General features: G+C 54.2%; 1 protein-coding gene across 1 annotated transcript; it reads left to right on the plus strand.

Moving 5' to 3' along the window:
* Positions 1 to 1,787: 1,787 nt before the first annotated feature.
* On the plus strand, positions 1,788 to 23,948 carry RNF212 (ring finger protein 212). The gene is made up of 12 exons (XM_033105775.1): positions 1,788 to 1,896; positions 3,207 to 3,268; positions 9,765 to 9,839; positions 11,958 to 12,014; positions 13,551 to 13,609; positions 14,750 to 14,802; positions 14,890 to 14,952; positions 16,215 to 16,258; positions 20,282 to 20,345; positions 22,270 to 22,342; positions 23,533 to 23,681; positions 23,833 to 23,948. Exons 1-12 carry the CDS (start codon positions 1,788 to 1,790, stop codon positions 23,946 to 23,948), a joined length of 924 nt encoding a protein of 307 aa, XP_032961666.1.
* Positions 23,949 to 25,221: the final 1,273 nt, after the last annotated feature.

The raw sequence follows: 25,221 nt of genomic DNA on the forward strand, positions 1-25,221 counted from the left end.
TTAGAATTTTGGTGATTTTTTTTTTGTGGCCATAGGAACTTAACTCTTGTTTATATCAATAAGCCTAGGGTAAAACTAGTTTCGTTCCACATCAGTTTGCTTAAAGTCACAGCTTCCAAGAACATATTGATGGTGTTAAGTGAGAACTTACTGTACCTTCATGATTTCAGACATAGAGGCTGAAATTAATGTTATCATTTTTGTAACTGATACAACATTGCTTTAACAATGTAGCTGCTGGGGCATCCCAGTTTCAAGTAACCCCTCTCATAAAAGAGCTGTACTTCCGCTTTAATAAAAATCTTTGCTCCTCTACCTCTCAAAAACAAAACAAAACAAAAACAATGTAGCTCCTGCGTTTGATAGGATAAGCACATCATCCAGTTCATATTTCAAACTTGGTATAAATCGGCACTGTCCAGTAGAAATAAAATGTGAGCTACATACGTACATTTTAAGTTTTCTGGCTGCCACATTAAAAAGGCTTTTTAAAGAGGGTAAAATCAACCCTAGTGACATACATTTAACCCAACACATGAAAAATACTCCCATTGTAACATAAACCAGTATAAAATAATTCACAAGAGAGTTCACCTTCCTTTTTTGATATGAGGTCTTGGAAACCCAGATATATTTCACCCTGAAAGCACGTCTCAGTTCGGACCAACCACATGTCGAGGGCTCAACGGCCACACGAGGCTCCCAGCCGCAGAGCTGGGCGGAGGGGACACCATCCCCTGACTGCGTTCTGATCAGGACGTCATCGCAAATCTCCGCTTCCCCCTGTTTCCCTGAGAGACCGCAACTTTTCCTCACACGAGTAACCGGCCCAGAAGCCTTCTCGGAACCGAGCTTCCTCCCTTGGTCCCCACTAGGCCTTGGAGACAGCGATCCGCCTCCACCGGGAGATGGACACTGACTCCTGCAAGCCCTGGGGAGACGGGCACCACGTGCGGAGTGTAACTCCACGACAAGTAACTTCCATGTGTTTCCTTTACATTAAAATTTTGAAGTAATTATTGTACTATTGCCGAAACAGCGCAGAGCCCCTTCCCGCAGCTCCCCGCATCGATTACTTTCAAAAGGGAAACCAGCCCCCTTAGTCAAGTCCTCCCACACGCACACGTTAGAGGCGGCAGCGGCCTCCGGCCTGGCCCGGCCCGGCGCACCCCGGTCCAGTCAGTCTGCCCGGCGCCCGCTCCCCATCCGCCCTCGTGTTCCTCCGCCCTCCTGGCACCAGCCGGTCTGCCTGGGCCCCTAGGACCCACCCCCGTACGGAGGGTATGGCGGGCCACCTGGCGGTCCTTGCGGTGAGAGCCTCACCTGACCCCGCGGCCATCATCCGGGCGCCCACGTCGCAGACGCGGCCCCTTCACCGGGGCCTGGACTGTGACATGCTGTCCCACAGGAGACTCACCGGGAGCGGTAGTGCTAGAATGAGGGATACCAGGGTCCACCGTGCGTGTTCCTCCTCTCGGACGGACGTGCAGCCAATACACCCCGCAGGGAGAGAAGCCGAACAGGCTGCCGGTCGGCACCTTCCAGTCAGGGTTTTGGCGGGAGCGGCCTGCACGCTGGTGCGCAGGTGCGGGACTGCGCGCTCCAGTTTGCGCAGGCGCAGAATTGGCAGCCGCGTGCGCAGAATTGGCAGCCGCGTGCGCAGAATTGCCGGCCGCGTGCGCAGGCGCGGACTCGTCGCCGAGGGCCGGCACCTGGAGGCCGCGGCTGGGTCTCACGTGGGTGTCGTGTGGCCTGGGCGTCGTGAAGACGGCGCGAACGTGCATGGCATGGCCACCTGGGTGTTCTGTAATCGCTGCTTCCAGCCTCCGCGCCGGACAGCATGCTTCAGCCTGACCAGCTGCGGCCACGTATACTGCGCTGGCTGCCTGAGCAAATGTGCGTGGGGCAGCGGGGCGGCGGTGTTGTAGGGAGGAAGGGACCACCCTCTGTGCGTGGGTCTGTCGTGGGGGAGCCCCCAGGCCAGAGGTCAGGCTCCCCGCTCACCGGAGGAGCATGTCCCCAAGACGGAGACGAAGGGGCAGTGAACTGGGCTCTGTGGTGGGGAGGGAAGGGTCTCGACTGGGGGCTCCTTTCTTCGGTCCGTGTGCGAGGGGGCTTGTTCCAACACCCCACGTGGGGCTGGGGGAACACCAGAAGAGTGCAGGGTGCCCAGCAGGGTTGCAGCGTCGGCTGTGTTGGAATCCACGAATCTGAGTCCACCTCTCGGGATGGTTTTCCTGGAGCTCAGCTGCGTGGACCAGGAGAGGGGACAGACACAGCCGGGGTGGGCTGAGCGTGCTGCAGGGAGGACAAGGCGTGCAGGAGGCTGGCGCGTCCACTGGTCGGCCTGCGCTCCAGGCTGGTTGGTGAAGAAACGAAGCTGGGAGGCTGGAGGAGGTGCAGAGCCCAGGACCAGAGGCTCTGCTGCCCCCACACAAGGAGCTGGCTGGCACGAGGGCAGTGGACAGTGGGAGGGAGTTCTGAGTTCCCTGGTGACACTGAGCGCTCTGATGGAGCAAGCTGTGGTCATGGGGGAAGGTGCCAGTGTGGAGGGCAGGAGGGAGGGCGAGGCTGCTGTTAGCGCCGGTCCACCGAGGTGCAGGTTTCCATGGTGGTAACTAGAGTTCCAGAGAGAGGAAGGTGGTGAAATAGATACTAGCGCCACTGTGGATGTGGGCAAAGACCTTACAGAGGGCAGTTAGCTGACGCTAGCAGGCGGGACATATTAATCTTTCATTCTTAGGTCCAAGCACTGCTTTACAGGTAGCAGGAGCTCGGTGAATACTTATAAAATATTTATCCAGGGAGCGGATGCGGGAGCAATCCGTAGTGGTGCAGAAGTGAGCCCGAGGGGGTTCAAAAATGTACCTGTTGAGTGGGCTGTAAGGAGCTAGTTTCAAAGTAAGATATCACTATAAAATCTAATTGTAAGAAATATCAGGGATAGACTTAAGTTTAAGTACTGTTGATCTGTATGGCCACTATTTTGGGGCATAGTTGCAAAGCAGGAAAAAAAGGACTGTCAGTTGTATAAATTTTTTTCACCTGTATCCATACCCATAGTCTCATCCAGTATCTGAATGTGAAAAAAATAAGTGCTATAATCCTGTATATTTTTTGAAGAAGCATTATAATTTAAAGTGTGTTTATACATATTTAAAAACAGTACTCACTCTAATATAATAAAATTTACTTTTATTTTATAGGTAAAAAGGATGAATGTTTGATTTGTAAAGTTCCTTGTCATACAGTTTTACTCTCAAAACATGTAAGTTGAAATCTGTAGTATCTGAATATTGATCACAGTGTTTCTCTTTAAACTTGAGATTTAATTTTTAGTCATTTGTAGTGTCTAAAATTTTCATTCACTTTATTAGGTTAACTAGAAGATCTTACAAGATTTCTGAGTAATCAAAGTGTAATTAGGATTTGGTTTCAGATACCTCCTACAATTTTCTTTCTTAATCATAGATTGGCCTGTTCATAGGTTTGCTGTGCTATGTTTCTGGAAATGAAAATGGGTTGAATAGACTTCTTCAGTATAATACAAGCTCCTTAACAAAGTGATAGAGTTCAGTGTTTCACAGGGCTCATATCTAGTTAAGAGGGTTGGAGGAAAGTAAGTTTAAAATTGATTACTGTTGCAGTAGGCTTAAAACAATGCCTTTTGTTCTCTATAAAAGACATCAGTTTAACTTGTTTGGTTTCAATTTAATTACAAATAATTGTTCTCCTTATACTTAGGCTCCAAGATATGTATTTGATCCAGTGTTTTGATCTATAACAATTGTTTTTTTAAATTACATATTAATACAAAGTTACCCCAAATGCATCTGATTCAGAAGGTCATTAGTGGAGGATGTGAAAGTCCCTCAGGTTCTGTCCCCAAAGAGACAGCAGCCAGCAGTAGAATCCCTGTTCTGTGTATGTTACTGTGAGTTATCTTCTTACAAAACCGGTATTTTCTCAGTTGACATATTTTGGCCATCCTCACTCTTTAAAGATGACTGCATAGTATTTCATAATTTTTCTATTGGTAAACCTTGGGGTTTTTCAGTATTTCACTATTTTAAGCAATCGTACAGTGAACATTTTTCACTAAAATCTCTGCATACTTGTAAGAATATTTCTGTAGCGTAAATTTCTAGAAGTGGGAAAGCCAGGACAAAGATATAAATATTTAAATTTTTAATAGACAATGCCCTGTTTTCCTCCAAACGTCTCATTTTAAACTCTCTGCCCGTTTCTACTGCTACTAGTAGCACAGCTGGCCAGGCTTGTGGTTGAGGGATGGAGGCCCCTAGCCTTTCTCTGCCTCCCTGGATTGACTGTTGAGTCCACCTATGTTCTTTCTTATTTCCTAGTAAATATATTTAGGACCATCCATTTCCTTCTGTTCACTGCCATTCCACATTACTTCAAATATTGCTTCTCTTATTTCTAAATAGTCTCTAATCTCTCTTTTTACTCCTTTTTTAACTCAAGAATTGTTTGAAAGAATATTCTTTAATTTCTAAGTGGTTAGATTTTATCTCCACTGTCATTTTTTTGTGGCAGAGTTTTAATTTTATGGCTCTGTGACCAGAAAATATGGCTATATGGTTTCTTTTTTTAATTAACCAAGGTTTTCATGTGGCTTAGTACATAATTGTTCCATGTTCTGTGGGTGTTTGAAAAAGTGCAGATTTTGTCCTCTGTGTAAGTGTATATGAGAGAGAGAGTGAAGTTGTTTAAAACGCAGAAGTTGGTCTGACTCCTCTTTTTCTCACACCCACAATCTAACCCATCAGAAACTTCATGGGCTCTTTTTGCAGTCTCCTCGGGATGCCATCCCTTCCTGTCCCACCGTCCCCCCGCCCCCAAGGTGGAGCCCCACACCTCCAGCTCCCTTCTGTTTTCATCCTGGGTCACATTCCCAAATTCCCTGGAGTAAAACCCAAGGCCCTCCTACCCCCAGCTCTGTGGCCCGTCCTCTGGTGGACACCTGGTCCCCAGGCCCACAACTCTGACCTGCTGCGGCCCCTGCAGCCTGGCCCTGGCACGTTCTCCCCCTCCCCCACTGCCCTCAGGTCTCTGCGGCCATCCTGCATGGCGGTGGCTTCCCTGACCCTGACCATTGATGACGCCAGGACAGAGTGTGTGTGCATGTGCGTGTGTACCAGATGTGTGTGCAAAAATAGGGAATCAGTTTCACAAAACAACACTTGCCCTGGCTAGATGCAGTGTCCTAGTGGCTTCTGTTCTGATCAGTTTCTCTCATTAAAACAAAGCGCCTCGCAACAGGCCAAGCTGATCTCTAGGGTCCTTCGTGGGAAGGCGCTCACTCTGCCCTGCCGTGCAGACACCACCTGACAGACCTGTGTATGTCGGTTCATGTGTCGTTAAAACGGGCCATTACTGTCACCACACACACACACACACACAGTGTCGTGCTGCCTTATGTGTCAGGTGGTGGGAAGCCAGGGAACAGGGCAGACTGAGCCCGGGAGCCTACAGAGACCCAGGAGGCAGCCTCTGCTGAAGTGCAGAGCAGAAGGACATGCAGACCCAGGGGTACCTGTGGGCCGACCTGGCCGGTTCTGCAGCAGGTGGGGAGGGATGTGAGCAGGAGCAGGTGAGCAGCCATGTGCTTCTGGGCTTCAGGGGTCAGATGACACTTTGAGGTCTTCGGTGATCAGGGGCCTTGGGGAGCCAGAGACAAGGAAGAACCCTCAGCGGATAGAACCTGGGGCTGCAGATGGGTGGGCAGGAGGGTCCCCTGGACGGCAGAGGCCAGTCTATAATCAAGATGACCCCAAGGTAGGAGCCCCAGGACAGCTGCTTGCAGGGCCCCAAGATTGTTGTGTCCTCCCCCTCCCCCCTTGCCACTGGGGGTGTTGATTGACTTGTGCCAACCCAGTCCCCCGTCAGACTTTGGTCATGGTGGGGTGGGCCAAGGTCATAAGTTGCAGACCAGATCAGGACATGAAGGAGAGGACCACCCAAGACCCTGGGCTGTGGTGTGGACACAGTGATGGGCATTTGAGGGGGGGTGACCTATCTGTGTAGAGGAAGAGAAAAGTGGACACCAGTGACCGGAATGGCAGATTGGCCCAGCCGGAGGGCTGTCCTCATCCCTGCTCCCTTTCTTCCTGCACACCCAGTGAGACTGTTTCTCCACCTACATCCTGTGAGAAATACCATTCTGGGCCTGGCCCCCAAAACAGTCTCCCAGAGAGTCTTCCCTCTCCCCCTCCTCCAGCTGGATGCTGAGGGCCCAGCAGAGGGCAGCTGCTGACAGGAGACTGGTCCTGGTGGAAAGCCACCTACCAAGCTCAGGAGAGAACAAATGCCCCCCTAACCCCTGAGACTGGGGAGCTGTCTGGTGCATTGTTAGCCTATGTTAGCCTTCGCATTCCATCTAAGTTTTGGAGTCAAGTTGTCAGTTTCTACACACAGAATCCTGTTGGGATTTCTGTCGGGCTTGCACGTAGTCAAAATGTGGGTAAAACTGACATCTGTGTGCTGTTGGCTCTCCCAGTCCGTGAACATGGCACACACACTTTGCCATTCACTTAGATACGCTCGGATTTCTCAGCAATGACATCGGTTTTCTTTGAGGATGCAGTCAGCATTGCCCTCAGGTACCCACTGTTTGGGGTGCTGCCAGCCATGTTTACGTCTGTCTCCTCAGTGCTTATTGCTGGTGGTGACGTGCGATGGACTTTGCCCATTAACTTACACCTAGTGACCTCACATGAGTCCCTTGAAATTCTGTTGGCGTATCTGTTTTTCTAGACTCTGTTCACAGTCATGTCATCTCTGAATGTATATTTGTTTCATTCCTCCCCTTCTGTCCTTCCGCCTTTTTCTCTTTCCTGCGTTGGCCTGGACCTCCAGTACCACGTGGAGTAGAAATGGCAGTGACAGCAGGCGTCCTGCGTCTCTTCCTGATTTCAGGATGGAACTTGTAGTGTTTCGCCATGAAGTATTAGGCGCACATAGGTTTTCTGCTAAGGGTTTTTATCATGAACAGTGTCTTTATCAAATAGCTTTTCTGTAACTATTGAGATTGGCATTTGATTTTTCTACTTTATTCTGTTAATGGGGTGAATTGCATTTATTTTTAGAATTTTAAACCCACGTTAGCCTCTAAGAATAAATGCAATCTGATTGTGAGGCAGCCTAGCCTGTATGTTTTGCACCTGTGTTCATGTGACAACTGACTGCTTCCCCCTGTTTCATGCCTGTTGCAAGCTTTAGTGAATTGGGGTTGTGCTGGCTTCATGACAGGAGGTGAACATTTTCTTCATTTTCTCTCCTCTGGAAGATGGGTTGTTTATAAAATGTGTGGGAGAATCCACCAGTGACGCTATCTGAACCTAGAAGGTTTTTACCTAGGGATTGAATTTCTTTATTAGATATGGGACTATTCAGAATTCCTAATTCGTCTTAGGTCAATTTAAGTAAGTTGTATTTTTCTAGGAATTTGTGCACTTCATCTGAATTTTCCAACATCTTGTCACCAATGTGTTTGCAGTCCTTTGGTGTTTCTAGTGTCATAATATCTGTAATGTCCTTTTTTCATCTTAATAGTGCCTTCTCTCTTTTTTCTTGAACAGTCTTATCAAGTGTTTATTGACTTTTATTAGTATTTTTCAAAGAATTAATTTTTGGCTCTGTTTATCTTTATTTGACATTTTTTCCATTTTGTTAATTCTCCTTATCATTTTCTTTTTTCCTTTGGTTTAGTTTGTTCTTTAAGATGGTGCTCAGCATCAACTTCCAACCTTTCCTTTCTAACATTTGTATCACAGAGTCCTAACTGTCCCTCGTCATTCAATGAGGCCTATTTAGTGTTCATCCTTGCTGGAATTACATATGTTTGGCTGTGTTATATTTTCATTGTCTTCACTTCAAAATCATTTCAAATTTCTACTTGATGACTCTGGTGACCCAGGTGTATATTGATTAATTTGAAAATATTTGGGGATTTTAGTTACCATTTTTGCTGACTTTTGTTGAAGTACAGTGCACAAAAGTGCACAAATTGGAAGTGCATAACTCGGCTCCAGAAAGCACTCATTTGTGTGACCTGAGAGACTGCAGCATGCGGCCTTTTCAAGTCTATGTAAATGGGGTCCCTTCACAAATCCAGGCCCCAGGTGTTCGGCTCCACGGACCTCCTTCCACCTGGCCTCTGACTGCTGTGTGTGTTTTATTCTCTGTACTAAACCCCACAGACATTACTGGGGGGTTAACGTTCCTTAGGGTTCCCACATCCCGAGTCCCCCACTGTCCCTGAGGGTCCTTTTCTGGGGAGTTCCTTTTGTCATGTCATTTAGTGAGGCCTATTGGTGACGAATTCTTCAACGTTCCTCTGCCTGCCTTCACTGTGAATTTATATTGTCCCCAGGGTTAGAATCGTTACTGAAAATGAACGCTTTCTATGGCTTGGGTCATACCACTCTCTGCTTGCTTTGGTCTCTCACAGGTTGGCTGTTGAGTGTGTAGTTGCCCTGCTGGGCTTCAGGTGACTCCCCGTCCCGTCGGGGTGGCTGTCCATGTGGAATGAAGTCACGCGCCTCTGTCCCACTCAGGGTTGCTCACATGCAGAGTGACTCGCTCCCCCGCACAGAGGCCGTGGATCTAGTTCATCAGCAACAGTGGCTTCCGTTTCTGGATGGGGAGCTAATCATGTTGTTTTGGGTGCGTCTATGTAGGTGTCATACATCCATCTGCACATGACATCGTGCTCTCCACCCCTGAGCACCAGGCAGCCACGCTCTGTTGGGGGTGCTCTCCCATTTTCTGTGACCTGGGGTGGAGGCCCCCGAGTGTGCGGCAGGTCGAGTTGGTGCAGAGCAGGGCTCTCCGGACCCGGACCCAGAGCCCCTGCGCCTTCAGTGGCCGGGCCCAGGGACCCTGTGACCTGCGCACGGATCCTGGAGTCGCTTCACCAGCCAGAGTCACTCGCTGTCTCCTCCATGCTTCCCTCTAGAGCCTTGGCCCTTCAGGGGGCATTTCCTCCATCCTACCACGGGGCCACTTTATCCCTAAATTTAGTGTCACTGTCAAGTCATGGAATTTGGGGAGCACAAGTAGGTTAAATGGGTGGGATCAAATCTCCATCCTGATGCTTGTGTCACACCGGTGGTTCTGAAGCAAAGACCGGCCTGGGGAGGGGCACGAGGCTCTCCTGCATCTTCTGGGTCCTGTGTGTGTCCTTACCGGGCCCTGCTGTGTTCTTGTCCTTCTGCCTCTGGTCAAGGGCGCCACTCCCACGTCAGTGCCCGCGGACACAGTGGTTGGCGCGTATCTGCACCATGTCTGTAAGTAGGTGGACACCACTACGAAACCCTGCTTTTCCTTTAGTTCCTCATGTTCCCTGTACTGGTGATGACGGTACACTGTGCTCTTAGGCTTTCCTCTGGTCTCAGTGTTCGCTTGGTGCTTGGCTCTCACCTCCGGCCTCCTTGAACCTTCGCCGGAACCTTTGCAAGCAAAGATGAGTGTCACCTGGTAGGTGAGGACACATGCCCAGAGGGCTCCAGCAGCTGCCAGGCCATGCTGCCCCTCTGTCCCTGGGCAGTGGCACTGCGCTCACCCGAAAATCCCAGGCAGCCAGGAGGCGGGACACCCCCCAGTGCCTCTTGGAGACAACTGGGATGCACTGGTCATTCCTGCCTGGGCTCCTTCTGGGTCTTCAGTTCAGTTTTGAATGAGTGGCCATGAGTGTGGGGTCAGAGGCAGCAAATGGAGACGCCTCTCTCTTTCTCTTCCAGACGGACTCAGGCATCCAGGCGCTGTTTGCGGGTATAGACAGTCTGTGCAAGAAGTACTCCAAGGAGACCTCCCAGGTGAGCGTGCCGTGCGGTTGTGGGCCCAGGGTAAGTGGTCTCCTGCCCAGGTGTGTGCTGTGCCATCTTCACTGCACAGCCCGTTTGCTTTGCTCTGTTGCCGTTTGTGTCCTTCCGTGGTTGATATCGTGGTCATTGGTCCGATGCCCTGCTGATCCTCACGACTCGAGGATGGACCTTAGAATCTCGGGTTTGGACAGGCCCCTGGGTCAGCAGCTGTTTCGTGAAGCTGTCCTTTCTTGAGGGTCACTGGGCTGTGGCCTTTGACCCCCGAGCCCTTCCTGCTCCATGTTCTGCCCGCTCTCCTCTGCCTCAGCCTGTAAGCTGTGAAGGGGTGCGGCCCCATTGTCACCCCCGGCCCCGCCCCGCATGGCTGACCTGGTCATCCACCAGGCTGTCCAGGAAGCTGCCCGGGAGAGGAGGAGCCCTGCCTCTGCCCTGCCAGCCTACTTCTTCCTCTGCTAACTTGCCGCGGGCCACCTCCCGCCTGCACTCCGCCGAAGAGGCCCTGAGGTGGCCAGCCAACAGAGGCTGAGGGGACCATGCTCGGCGCGTGGGCGGGTCTGTCGGGAAGCCATGGTCAGCCAGTCTGCCAAGACTGTCCCGTCCTCTGGGAAACTGCCCTCTGGCTCTGTGCCTGTGGTGTCATGGCTGTCCCCCTTTGTCCTGGGGGCTCCCCAGGGAACACATGGATGCCCTAGAACGCAGCATCAGCACAAGACGAGAGCCAGGCAGGGATGCAGACCAACATTGTTGCCAGTTTGCAGCAGACCCTTTTCCGGGCCGGGTCCCCCCCTGGAGCCCAGAAGCTGCCGTGTTTGAGAACTAGGGGAGAGCCTCCCCCACAGCATTCAGAACCACCAGCAGGCTGGAACATCTGGGTAAGGACATGGCATTGCAGACGCCCCACAGGGCCTCGTCCTGCCTCTGGAAGAAGCAGGGCTGACTGTCCCCGTCAGACCACACAGCCTGCACGGGCGTGCAGAGCGAGGACTGTGAGGCGCTGCCGAGTGACCTCCCTCCACGCCTCTGGGTTGCGTCACCTCATCTCTCACAGGTGCCAAGTGTGATTTCCACAGACTTCACGATATGGGAAATTGCATCTCGATATTTGTTAACCTATTGGGTTTATTTTTCTTAAATAATAAATATTTTAAATGTCTCTCAGTATTAATTTCTAGCAGAGTAAACATCAACAGCTGAAACCCACATGACAAAGCTCTTTGGGGTCCTCAGCAACTTCCAGAGCGTAAAGCCGGCCTGAGGCCAAAACTGGAAGGCTGGGACCTGCGCTGCGTCCATCAAGCTCTGAGTCCCAGGGACCTGCAGCAGCCAGGAGGTCGGGAGACCGTGAAGAGGGGGCTGGTCACTCCTGACCAGTCCTGCCTTCTGGAGGTAGCCACGGCTACAGCCGAGGCACTGGAGACCCGTGGGGCTGGCCGTTCTCCTTTCCGCAGATGGGTCTTCTCAGTTCATTGTCTGAAAACGTCCCTGATATGAAGTGTCAGAGTTCACTTTTATCACTTGTGCTCTCGGGCTCAGTCCAGCCTGTATGCACTGCCAGCGCACAAGCTGGGCTCCTATGAACAGAGGATGCAGCTGGCCCTGGGAACCCAGGCTCGGTCACTGGCTCTCAGAAGCTCAGAAGCTCTCAGCTCAGCCAGTCTCGGCGTCACTCTCAACCTTGGTTCGTCCCACCCACCCCAGCCCTGGTCCATGTCACAGTTTCAGGGTGTTATCATGGGTGCTATTTGGTCAGGAGGCCATCCTGTGATCCAGTCACTGTTGTCAAAGGGACAGTGTGCTGTGATTGGCCCATGTAGGTCAGTCCCTTCCCATGGCCAGGGCCCAGAGCACCACCTAAGGCACGTGGAGGGGTGACAGAGCAGCCCTGGCGTCTGCACTGACTAGGTGGGATATGCTACCTTAGCTTGTGTTTGCCTTAGAGAGTGTCCGCTGCGTCATTCATTCATTCATTAATTGCACCGCGATCCTGGGGCCCTCTCTGGGCATAGACGGCGCCCACGTCCTAGAGGCGGGCAGGGGGACACATGTCTGTGGGGGACGCAAACACGGCCATGTGCCAGTGTCAGCAGCTGACATCTGTTCTCTTCTCAGATTTCAGAATTTCAAGAAAAACACAGGAAAAGACTGTTAGCCTTCTACAGAGAAAAGGTAAATTCAGTCTCTTTTTTGCCACAAGTGCTGACCTTTTGATTTCCTGTCAGACTTGTCACCCGACACTGTGTCACAATATGGAGGCCACTGGATGCCATCTGTCCCGCGGACCCTCAGCCGTTGCACGTTTCCTGTCGGCCCCGTTGCTGCTCCAGGCCCAGCCATGGTCACTGAGCCAGTTTTATGTCGGGGTCCACTGCTGTCCCCCAAACTCAGAGGCACTTTTCCATAAACAGTGACTAACGACTAACGTGCTCTGGCTGGTCCTCACACAAGGAAGCTCGAAGTGCCTGTTGTTTACCCGACAAACATCCTCCCTCCTTGATTTCCAAACTAAACAATGGAAAATAAAGCTTCAGTGAAAACAGACATTCATCGGAGCTTCAGCTCTGACTGGGATTAGACCTCCAGGAAGGATGGTGACACGGAGCAGAGGGGGGAGCAGCCGGGTGGAGGGCAAAGGGGAAAGGTCAGCTCAGAGTGGCTGGGGGCCACACCCCACTGGAGACACCCCATAGGGCGTAGCCCCACAGGACACACCTGAGACACCCCCACAGGACACGCCTGAGACACCCCCACAGGACACGCCTGAGACACCCCCAAAGGACACGCCTGAGACACCCCCACAGGACACGCCTGAGACACCCCCACAAGACACGCCTGAGACACCCCCACGGGACACGCCTGAGACACCCCTACAGGACACGCCCCATGGGCTCTCCTCCTCACCTGGTCGGGAGTAATATCAGGGCTTTTAGCACAGGTGGCAGCTTAGACTTCTCTATTCAAACATACCATTGTGTTTGTTTTCTAGAAAAGTCCTTTTGTAAGACCTTTGGATGTTGTGAAGTAAGAGTCAGCAGCTGGCTCTGAAGTCACGGAACTTCCAGCCACCTCCTTGAGTGTGGAAGCTGTCCCACCACCTTTGTGTTGGACATTGCAGGTGTCAGGGTGGCACTGCCCCGAGGCCTGGCCAGCCGAGTGCTTGGTGTCTCCTGTCCTCTCCCCTCCTATGTGCCCCAGGCAGTGGGTCTGCTCAGAGATCAGCCAGAGGAGGCGAATTGCTGCCCAGCCCTGGCCCCTGTGGGCTGTGTCCACAGAGCTGTCGGGCCCACCCACCCCCGGCCACAGGCTCCCGACCAAGCCTTTGTGTGTCTTACCCGTCAGTCCTCACAGCATAAGTGAAGAGTAGATGGAGTTAACCACGCTGTCCAGAGGCTGATGTAGGGTCAGACAATGTCAGTGAGGAACTGCAGGTCTCACAGCTGCTACATAGCGACCGGAGCCCAGACCTGAAGGGACCACTGAGACTGGAGCGCTGAGGGTCATGGGTGCTCGTGCAGACGAGCACTGACAGGTGCCAGTCTCAGCTCCCACAGGGCCCCAGGTGCTGGCTGGGCGTGGCGCACGTGCACTGCAAACCACATGACTCACGTCCTGGTTTAGGATCTAAGAAATGAGAGGGCCTGCATGTTTTGCTCACTGTCACTTGGCACAGCCTGTGTGGTAACGGAAGTCCCTCATTGTATCTAGATTTCTAAGCTGGAAGACGCCCTCAGGAAGTCCGTGCTGCAGATGGAGCAGCTGCACAGGTGGGTTCCCTCGGCGTACACGCAGGTGTCCGCTCGTCTGTCTCCAACACGGGCCACACCCAGGGAGCAGAAGAAAGCACTTGGTTTACCAGAAGCTCCGTCACAGCAGAAATGCAGTAGGAAGCCGAGGGAAAGAATGGAGATGAAAAAGTAGAAAAGCATGAATGGTTCCCGGTGGGGTCCTTGTGATTCCTGGGGCAACGGGAGGAGCTGTGAGGTAGCAGTTATGGAAGGGGAGGGCAGGCAGCCCAGCCGCTCATCCATCTGTGCTGGGCTGATTGAGACAGCGGCAGTGAACACGGTATCACATGCGTTCAGCTGTGCCTGTGGTCCGAGAGGACGCAGTGTAGTTTCTGTTGTTTTGAATGTGCTGATTCAGAAGTCCCAGGGTGGTGGGTTGCACACGCTAGTTGGGTCACCTGCACACACGGCCAGTGGGGCAGACAGCAGCCCTGCAGGGCCGTTGACTCTGACCTTTAGATTATGTGCAGCCCAACTCAGCTCTACTGCTCACACCACCACCAAGCTTTGATTTGCTGTTTTATTACATTTCTAGAACATTCCTGGTTCTTTTTACAACTGTGTTGCTTGCGTATTTTTGTGTCTCACCAGCAGTTTATTTGCTATACCTGAAATCCTCCGTGTTTTCCTCGGCTCTTGCTCGAGGTGGAGTGTTTCTGGCACGGTGGCGATCAGTGCTGGGTCCTCCCGGGGACTCACTGCATGCACACCTGGTGTGGCCCGCTCTTTGCTCCGGGGAGCAACCCCAAGCTGGTCCTGTGGGTGCCAGCTTCTGTGACGGTGGGGCATTGGGGGACTTGCCCTCCTCCACACCCAGTTTTTCTGAGTCATTGGAAGGAAGAGCAAATGCCCTTGAGAGGAGCTGAGCCCCAGCACTGCCACCATGGTCAGTCGTCACTGAGCACTGGCTGTGTCCTCAGCAGGGTCAGCAGGCCAAGTGCTTGTCCTCAGGGAGCTTCTCGGGGTGGAACGGGAGCATCTGGGAAATGAGGCTGGCGAGGGGTCGGGCACAGCCCAGGGATAGCGTCTGCCTGTCTCAGTCCTCGTACTTCCAATTGGAATGAATTGGTTGGAAGTAAGTTTTCCTGGTTTAATTAACCCCTTTTCCCATCTGTTTAGTATGAGACCATCACAAGAAACAGTTTTCAGCACAATCAAACATCCAGTTTCAAGTAAGTGGAGGCACGCCTGCCGGGAAGGATATGAGGATGGTGCCGCCAGCGGCAGCCACATGCTGAGCTCTGAGGTGTGTTTCACAGCCCCTTCGGCAAAGCCAGACGGATGCCTGTTCCTGCCCCCTGACTCGCCGGCCTCTGAGAGGTGTGTGTGTCCCGTACGACTGGTCTGGGAGTTTGTGGGACTCATTGGGTGACACTGATAAGGCACAAGTCCTTCTGCTTCGTACATTCCCTTCCCATCCCTTGTCCTCTCTAAGTCCCCGAATTCTGGGCACTTACTGGATGCTGGGCAATGCCTAGCCCCGGCTCTCACTGCAGCAGATCCCAGAGTGAGGTGTGGTCCCAGCTGCCCAGTCATAGCCGTGTCCCTGTGGGCATCGCGGCTGGTTGTGGAGTGGCCATGTGACTGGGCTGAAGCAGCAGTGTTCCTGAACCGTCTGTGGTCAGGGAGGCTCAGGAACAAATCCAGCACAAGGGAAGGATGAGGTTGGTGACTGTGCTGGTGGCCCCATTGGGGACGCCAACCCCACCTCGCCAACGGCCCCTAGAGTGTGTCCCTCCTCCATCTTTGTGTTTTCTTGAAATGATGGGAGTTGGGGACACGTGGCACAAAGGGGCCAGTGGCAGGTCGTCCGAGAGCCTGTGGGTCCCATGTCTTGGCAGCGCAGCCTGTGGCGCTCAGCGCTCTTTGAAGGTGACTGAGTCACTGTCTTCCCTCCTTTTCCTTGTTCTTTCTGTCTCTGTCCTGTGGGGAGGCCCAAATCATGTTTCCCTGTCAGCTGCTGGCCAAAGTGAAGGGACTAACATTCTCTGAGCCATCTGTGCAGAGCATGTGGGCTGTTTGCTGAGCCATCTGTGCAGAGCGCGTGGGCCGGCTGTATAGAGCGCGTGGGCCGGCTGTATAGAGCACATGGGCCGGCTGTGCAGAGCGCGTGGGCCGGCTGTGTAACGCGCGTGGGCCGGCTGTGCAGCGCGCGTGGGCCGGCTGTGCAGTGCGTGTGGGCCGGCTGTGTAGAGCGTGTGTGGACCAGGTGTGCAGAGCGCGTGGCCAGCAGTGTTGAGGTGAGTAAATGAGATGCTGCAGCTGTGGGCGTGTCGCAGGAACTGGACGAGCCCAGAACTGGCGGCCAGAGGAGGGTGCTGGGCTAGAAGTCTGCGTGCCCTCCCAGGATGGAGGCGCCAGAGCTGGCCGGGGCCTTCATGCTGTGTGGGGTTTGTGTTTGGTTTTGCAGACAGTGGGTGCAGTAAAAGGGATGGAGGGAAGTGACAGTGACGGGGGCTACGGTTCTGAGCTTGGGGCCGTTCACGAGGGGGATGTGGGCGTCAGCTCGGGGGTGTTATGTGCGTGTTCCCTTGCAGAGAAGACCCCGGCCCAGTCAGTGTGTCTCCCTGTTTATTTGACAGAGTGGAATCCATGGACGTTGACCTCACGCCCTCCCCAAGGAGAAGGGTAAGTTCGTCAGCTCTGTGCTGCATGTCCCAGCACTGGTTAATGGAACTATTCATGTCATGACCATGCTCCCCTGTGGCCTGGACAAGTGATGCAGATGGTGTTGACTGAAAACAGGACAAACCCTGTCAGGTAAAGAGATGGGTCCGAAATGGGAGGGGACAGAGAAGCAAGACCAGAGGAACTGTGGCCGGAACACAGGGCAGTTCGGCCTGGCCGTCATTGCCCACTCAGGCCGAGCCCAGTCTCGGTACAGGGCAGGGCAGGAGCAGGTGTCCACGGCGGCCCTGTGCCCGCCTGGCAGGGCAAGTGACAGACTTAGTGGAGACGCTGCTCTGAGCCCTTACTCAGCACTTATTGTTGGCAAGCACTCCTACGAGGTGTGATCAAAAAACTGCCAAGTGCCATCCAATGGAAAAGCAGGGACCTTCAATATGGGAAGCTGCGTGTCAAACCTTAGTAACAGTGTGTGACAAATTTCAACTTGTTCAGTGCAGTCAGACGGGTGTGAGCTGTAGTTAAGAGAAGGTGTGTTTTAAAGTGTGCCATAAATCATCCTCCATCATGACAATGCTCCATGTCACACATCGCTTCTGGTACGACAATTTCTGTCAAATAAAAACATGACGGTGTGTCCTCATCTACCTTATTCACTGGATTTGGCTCCGTACAATTTCTGGCTCTTCCCCAAAGTCAAAATGTCCGTGAAAGGTAAATATTTTAAATCAATTCAGGACATCGAGGCAGCCACGACAACACAACTAAAGATACTCACAAAAGAGGATGTCCAGAACTGCTTCAGAAAGTGGCAAGAACGATGGGATAGTGTGTTCTAAAGCGAAGGGGAGTATCCTGAGGGGCATTAATAGCACTGTGTCTTTTACTGTAAGTTTTTTTCAGTTTAAACATTCTCCATATATTTTGATCACACCTTGTACGAGCACTTGACAAACACAACCGCAGCCCCTGGCAGCCTGCCAGTGAGAGGTGCCCGCATCCAGGCAGCATCCTGGAACCAGATTCTGCCAGAACCTGGAGCCCAGGGTGAGGTGGCAGCAGAGCATACAGCTTGGGGCAGGATCCCCAGCCCTCGGCAGCCTCCTCTGCAGCGCCTCTCACCTCCCCACTCTGCCCGTGCCGCTGTGTCTGCCAGCCGATACCCGCTTCCCGCCACACCTGGGAGTGGCCATGATACAGTCCTCCCTGCCCTGGGCACCTGCGCCTGGCCCTCACCCACCAGCCTCCCAGCCTGGCCCGCAGCTCTTGAGGTGGACCCCCAGGCTCGTCCATGCCCCCTGAGGCTCTGTGCCCCCCCGAGGTTGAACCAGAGCCTCAGCCCATGTGTGGCCTCTTTCAGAGATTAAAGGCTGACAGGCTGAAGTGACTTGTGTGTCACTGGTGTTCCCTTGGAAATCGCAGCTAAGGGACCAGAATGCAATGAATCGTTCCAATTCCAAAGTGAGTAAGTGGCTGTATCAAGGGCCAGACAGTGAAAGGCTGAGGCTCTGTGGACCAGAGTGTCTGCTCCAGCCGCTCGTCTCTGGCTGACAGTGTGAGAACAGTGGGTACAGCTGCGTTCCAGTACAACTTTACTAACAGACATGAGGTGTGGGCTGTGGCATGCCAACCCTAGAGCCAGAGCAGAACCCAGCTTCTCAAGGAAAACTTGTCAGCCAGTTTGCCTCCCGCGCCATGTCCGTCCAGGAGTAGTGCACACAAAAGCTTTGGGGAGAGCTGCTGTAAGCCCCCAGTGGGTCGAGTGAACCATGTGTCCTGGAAGCCCTAAGCAGAGGCCCCAGGAGCCCACCCATACGGCACAGGCAGGACCAGCCTGCAGTGCTGGAGCGGAGCCCAGGACCCCCAGTGCTTGCCCCGCCATTGGGCCCCCAGAAGGGGCGTTGTCTGGATGGTCATGGTGGGGTCCCCGCCCCGGAGGGTTTCTCACAGGTGAGTGGCCAGAGCAGTGGGCATTACATCAGGGTGAGCTTCTGGGAACAGAGGACAAGAACACCAAGCTGGCAGCCACAAGGCCTCGTGGCGGGGGCCTGTGCCGGTCCCTTCTCCCCACTGCCCGGCGCCAAGACTGGGGTCCTGGAGAGCAGGTGGGAGACGCAGAGCCTGCTGCCACCTGCAAGTGCTGGTGAAGGGCCAGCTGGACGCGGCTTTCCAGGTTGAGGCCTTAGCTGCAGAGGAGCTCAGGACTCTCCATTATGACTGGCCAGTGTTAACAGATACTGGCTTTTTAAAAATAAGAGCTGACTCACGCCAACAGTGAACGCATACTTTGTTGAACTCGTGAATTGATGAGGGAAATCAGCAAAATCAGCTGCTTTGAAGGAGAGTCCAGATGAACGCACACCGGCCGTCAGGAAAGCAGGCCGGGGCTGACAGATGCAGACCCACATGGCCCGGGACAAGTGCAGTGTGCCCACAGACACCAACGTCACACATCGGCCCCACTGCCACCTGTTCTCAGCAGCCAGCACCCAGGGGTGAGGAGAGACGGACCAAGAGCTGCAGGCACCAGGAGGGCACACAGACATGCAGCCCTCTGCCCGCTTCAGACCTCAACGCCCTCCTGACACCTCAGAGCCCCCAGTGTCCCCAGAGCATTCATTCTCTGGTGCGAGCTGGTCCTAGCAGTTGTGAGCAGAGGAGACAGTTAGGCTGAGTTTCAACCCCGTCCTGTGAGCTTATGGGGGACGCATGGCTTCTGTTCTCATGTTCCTCCCGCAAACTCCCCGCCACCATTGCAGGCCCCCACAAATGTTGGGTACCTCCCTGAGTCCCTGTGCTTCCTGTTGCCGTGCCCGGCCGGGTCTGGTCCTGCGGGGCCACATCGGCCCCACTGCCAGTGGTCAGAGTGAAGTGTGCGCTTGGCACAGGGCAGCCGACACCCCAGAACCTGCACAGAAAGCAGTCCTCCCATGGCCCAGTCTGGGCGCGTCTTATTTCCCGTCCTCCCAGCAGGGCCTCGTCAGCCTGCCCTGGTCGGCAGCCCTGACACCCTCCCCGCTGGCTCTCCTGGCTGGCTGGCCGTTCACCACTTCTGGGTCGTGGCCACTGTCCTGGATCACGTCTCTCGGTTCACTGTTTCACCTATTACTGGAGTCTCCCCCAAGAAGACCCTACGAATACAAATAGTTTTTTCATTAGAAGCCAGGATGAGGGCACACAATTTCCCCGGTTCTGATCCGACAGCAGTTACTTCAGTCCTCACGATGTGGAAGTAACTTTTTTATATTGAAGTTTCACACACTGTGCCCATTGGCCAGAGTTGGCCTGCACTGGACAAACATGGCAGGTGGACATTATGAGGGGACAGCCGTGGAGAGAGGCCACCACTGGGGGGCCCAGGGTCGTTGGGGTGGGTGTGCCAGAGCACAGGAGCAGGGAGGACGGGCCACCAAGATCCTGGCGGGGCCCAAGAATGAGGCAGACGGGCTGTGGAGGTGAGGACGGCAGCCTAAACGGCACAAAGGTGCAGCTGTCGTGTGCACCTCCTGCCCCAGGTCCCAGCGGTTACAGGGGGCTGGAAGCTGTGTGGACCATCCCTCCTGCTCCTGCTCCACTCTGAGCTCCCCCGTGGGGATCAGGGTGCGAACACTGCTGGGTGATGCTTGTGCTGGCAAGTGCCAGGCTCTGAGCAGGGCCCAGCACACACCGCCCCCTGCTGGTCACCAACGTCTGTATTTTCCAGGTGACAGACTTGTGCACCACAAATGAGGATTTACTCAGGATTTTAAATTTTCTAACATCAACCACAAACTTTGTTTGCTTTTTCTTGCTTATGAAACTCTTAGAAGCACTTAGTCCTTCATCCACTCACTGCTGTGGGCGCTGGTGGGGCAGTGGGGGCCCAGTGGGGGACTCCCTGTGTCATGGGACCTGCGTCCCAGGCAAACCTGGTCAACCAGAGATGTGTCAGGCTAACTAGGAGCTGTGTTCTCAGTAGGCAGGGAGAGTCTCGCTGTCCTAAATGGGCTTTGGAACATCTCAACCGTTTTCTTTTTGTGTTCTTAGCCTGAGATAGCAGCTGGCCCGACAAGAATCTCTCTGATTAGCCCACCTCGAGACGGACGCATGGGTAAGTCGGTCAGAGTCCCTGTAACCAGACCCCAAAGCAAAACACGTGTTGAAACACATCCCCTGGAAGGAATGTCTGATCACACGTCAGAACTTACCTGAGGGTCGTCCTTCAGCTGTCGGCACAAACAATCGCCTGAGCTGTGTGGCCTCATCAAGGACCCACGGAGCCCGTGCCTGGCACTCCAGGGAGGTGGGCTTTTCCGTATTCTAGATAATGAAACTTATCCTCTTAGATGTCAGATGTTTTTCATTTAAAATTTTCAGGTGGAAACCTTTCGACCATCCATCAGGTAGCATTGCTTTCCTGAGCAGAAATTGGAGGCCCAGGCATGGGGGGTCTTGTGGCCGAGGAGCCGCACTCTGGCCTCCTGTCTGTGGGACGTCCCCTCCGTGATGCCCTGAGCTGTCCAGAGGTTTTCCTCCTCCTTGGCCTCCCCTGACCGAGAGCCTGACGTCCATGGGGTGGCCAGAGCCCAGGGCCACACCTAGCCCCAGAGCACTGCCCACACGACTCCTGCGAGGTGACCTGTTGAGGCCTCAGTTTCCTCATCTCTGTTGACAACAGTTCTCACAAATTACTGTAAAGAGTAACTAAGGAACTGTTTCAGCGACCTCCCACCCATAGTACTGAGCACGTGCTCGCCAGACAGAAGATACCACACTGTTGTGCATGGGCCTGCCCGGGGGTCCCAGTGCTGGACTTGTGAGTCAGGTGGGGAGGCCCAGGGGTCAGGAGATGACCACCATGTTTTACTCACGGAGCCCTAGAACCAGGAGGGGGGCAGCCACGCCGGGAGGCAGGGTCCACGAGGGGCCGTGTGGGCAAGAGCCCTGACTGGCTCTCTTGGGAAGGAAGTGGCTGGTTTGCGTCATTTAGGGGTGTTGGGGTGCACGGCTGCCTTGGTGATGAGGGCAGAGAGAACGCCAGACGGAGGAGGTGGCCCAGAGCACAGGCTTTGGGCGGCTGTGCCTGCAGGCAAACCCCCGGCCTGGGAGGGGCCATGTCTCTGGGATCAGCACGGCCCCCCAGATGTCAATCCACCCTGCACTGCAGTGTGGAACGTAAAAGCAGGATTCACACGGCCTGCCCACGCTTTGCCTCCCGGGTGCTCAGCCACCTGCCGGCTCTCCTGAGGCTCACCTGCAGTCTTAGGGGTGCTTTGGTGCCAGCGCCAGCAGCGGGCAGGGGCCCCCCACGGCCCACACAGCCCAGGGCCACTCAGTGCTGTGCCCCAGGGAAAGGCACTCGCCTCTCTGACCCAGGTTCTTCAGCTGTGAAAGGGCTGACACTGCGGGAGCCTCACCTAAATGTTGTCTCCCCTCCTTCCTGCCTTTCTGCTGCTAAAATTCTGCAAAATTGGGTGCAAAGGAATTCAAGTATAAAAAGAGCAATCTTCCAGATTTGCCCTCAGGTGCGCCTAAAGCATACCAGGGACCATTCACACCCCAAAGAAGTTTCTCACAAACCCTGGAGAGTTCAGCAGGCAAAATGCAGGGTCGGTCTGTCCTCTGTTCCCGCCCTCTTGTCCGAGCTGAGAGCTTCTGGACTCAGAGTAGGAAGAGTGCAGGTCTCCAGGCATTTGTGGGGTGCCTTCTGCATACCTGGGTGTCCCTCCCTAGCCAAGCCCACCTGCAGTGGAGGTGAAGGCCCCCCCCCGAGGCCAGAGTGCCAAATTGAAACTCCGGCCTGAACAGCCCTGTCCCAGGTCTTGGTATCAGGATGCACATTGGTCGGGGTGCTTTGAAAAGTCTGGATGCACGAAGGAGAGAAGACTGAGTTGTGAGATGCGAACACTCCAGGCTCCTGTCATGGGCGGGGCCTAAAAGGGGAGTGGGCGGGGACAGCGGAGTGAAGACACGCCGCAGGTGTGGTGTCTTCTTCCTTAAAGCAGCTGTGTGTTAGTTTCCTCTTGTCCCCGCAGGTAGCGTGTCCCACCGAGGCCCTCAGCACCTCAGCCTGACTCCAAGTCATGCCAGCGTGTCCCAGGCTCTCAGGTAAGACCCCGCATACAGCTCCTTAAAGACACTGAAAGTGGAAAGTTTGAAAAACAAAACTCATAATCTGCCTCACTAGCAGTAATGCTCTGAGCGTCTTCATGTGTTGCCTTTTAAACCGTTTTCACGTGTTCTGAGGTTATGTTTTGTAGACCACTTTCTGTTTTGCTTTGCTGAAGCTCACACAGAACTCAGGCAGTTGCCCTGTAATGGCTGCAGTGTTTCATCGCAGGGCAGGGCCCACAGGCTGGTTGTGAGGGGCAGGTGTGTGCAGAATGCTGCAGGTGGTCAGTGAGCAAACGGTCACATGTGTGTCCCACCAAAGCCATTACAAAAGCAGCAGCTGGTTTGGCCCATGGGCCATTGTGTGCTGACCCCTGAGTATACCACGACCCACTGACTGTGCTGCCGTCTGAGATGTGGGCCTCCTCTGCAGAAGCACGCTGGACAGCCCTTGCCTGAGCACCAGAAGCCAGGTGGACGCTCCCCTGACCCCCACCTAAAGCCCCTTAGTGGCGTCCGATGCCAAAGGCCACATCCACTCTTGGCCGTCTGGCAACCCCACCAGTGGCCTCCAGCTTCCTCAGCTCAGCCAGAGCCACGCCTGTGCCCACTGCTTCTCAATTCATGAGGCTGTCCCACCCATCTGCCTGAGCAGCTTGCTCCCATGACAAGACTGGGATTCCTTTCCTCACCCCACCCCACCTTCGAAGGGACCCTGCCCTCCCTGCTTGGTGCCCTCTGACCCCCATGGGACCCCGCCCTCCTTGCTTGGTGCCCTCTGACCCCCAGGGGACCCTGCCCTCCCTGCTTGGTGCCCTCTGACCCCCAGGGGACCCTGCCCTCCCTGCTTGGTGCCTACGGATTGTAACTCTTGACTTTTGTCAGCATCAGCACAGAGGCTACAGGGGAAGGGTCTGCTGACAGCGGACACTGGGCCTGGTACTGGGCAGGCATACTCTCAGGCCCTGCTCATGGTCAGCCCGGAGGAGGCCTCCTGGTGGGCACTGCACATGCAGCTGCCCCGTCAGGGGCCATCAGCCCGGCACAGAGCAAGACCTCACTCCCCGGCACTCGGAATGTGTTTTTGGAATCAACACATGGCCTTTAAAACTAAAAAGTAGTCCATATTTGCCTCCGGTTGCAAAGTCCTTTGACTCCTTGGTGATTTTGTTTGCTGAACTTACTAGGATCGCCAGCAAGGGGCCGGCCCAGAGTCTGGGCCCCCAGGCACCCGGCAGAGCGGGAGGAGGGGGCTCACCCAGCCTCGGAGGCCACCCCGGCCCAGCGCCACGGCCACCGATCAGCCTCTCGGGGCTGCTGCAGAGACAACATTTAGGCAAGTGTGCGTTGGTCCCCTTGGAAAGTGCATGTGATGTGTGAGGAAGTGTTGAAATGTGTGTGACACGATCAAACGAAGCTTAGATGTTCCGGAGGGCTGTGTCTGAGTTTCCTGTCAGTGAGTGACAAGACTCCCGTTGCTTCTGCAGGGTCTGCTGGCCTCGGGGCAGCCGCGCTGGAGAGACGACCGGTTCCTGCCCACCTCTGTGGCTCTCCAGCCCTGCAGACAGCCCAGCAGCCCCACTACCCCAGGCAGCAGCTGTAATGGTGCTTCCTCTCTGTGCAGCGATGCAGGAATACAACCAAATAAAGGGCTTTTCTGATTGTCTGGGGGCAGCTTATGTGTGATAAGTTTGACACTCTGCCAAGATCCTTGCAACTTGGTGACCTGCCTGGGGGGACGCGTTCTGACCCCAGCTCGACCAGGGAGCCTGTGACAGAGTCCTGCACACAGCCCCACTCGTAGACATAGCCCCTGTGCCTGTGACCTGCTGTCTGGGACACAGTTCTGTCACGTGATGCTCGTGGCTCACCTGTAATGCTGTGTTCAGCCATGACTGTGTCTCCAGAGGTGAGTGTCGTCCTGACTTCCTCTGCCAGATGGTGACATGCCCACACTCGGCGGGAAGGCGGCGTGCTCCCCTTCACCCACTAGTCGGGACCACACCAGGATGGAAAAGAGGCTTGTGCGTTCATTACAGTCCCTTATGTCGCAATTACCTAGAAGGTGTCAAGAAACGTGATGTGCATTACCTCACCTGGGCCAGGCATGTCACAGGGAGGACGGGGTAATGTCCCCTCACACTCTTGCGAGGCTGTGGGCACACTCCTGTCACACAGGCCCAGGGTCCCCCCTTGCGCTGCAGGGGCCCCCTGTGCTTGCCGAACTTATGGAAGCGGCACGGTGCATGGACAGCTGTCCTGTGTGTGAGTTGACAAACGCATGTGAAGTCCGTCGTTCAGAAAGCTCGCAGTGGGCGTACGCATTCCCAGTGGGTTCCACTCCTGCAAATGTTTAAATGTCACAAATGCCTAGCTGGCACGTGTCCCTCTGGTGCCCCTGTGGGGCGCAGACAGTGACTGTCCCGTCGACAGATCCTGTCCTGGCTCCACCTTCTTGGTTGATTTCTGCCCCCGAGGCTGGAAGATGGGGTGTGGGCGGGGCCCGGCAGCAGGGCGACCCGTCCTTGGGCTCTCTGGAGAGCGGCCAGGAGACATTTCGGTGGCCACACAGCCCGACAGCATCTTCTTGCAGGTGGCACGCCCAGTGGCTTTGGTTCTGGGGGCTGTCAGTCCGTCGTTCTGAAAGCTCACTGTCTCATCACCTCACCTTGCTTTTTAGACACAAACTTTGATGCCATGTTTCTAGCATTTCACGTTCTTCCTTTGTGTTGTTTTTTTTCCACAATTGAACGTCCATTCGGCCAGTTTAAAGCCCAGAGGGAGCCTACCTGGTCAGCACTTGGGACCATCGCCCTTTCACTCGACTTATTGCTAAATCAGCACATCTGTTTTTCTTTTTCAGTAATTTTCATTGG

Source organism: Rhinolophus ferrumequinum, chromosome 5 (genome assembly GCF_004115265.2).
Source record: "Rhinolophus ferrumequinum isolate MPI-CBG mRhiFer1 chromosome 5, mRhiFer1_v1.p, whole genome shotgun sequence".
In the NCBI taxonomy this organism is placed as follows: domain Eukaryota; kingdom Metazoa; phylum Chordata; class Mammalia; order Chiroptera; family Rhinolophidae; genus Rhinolophus; species Rhinolophus ferrumequinum.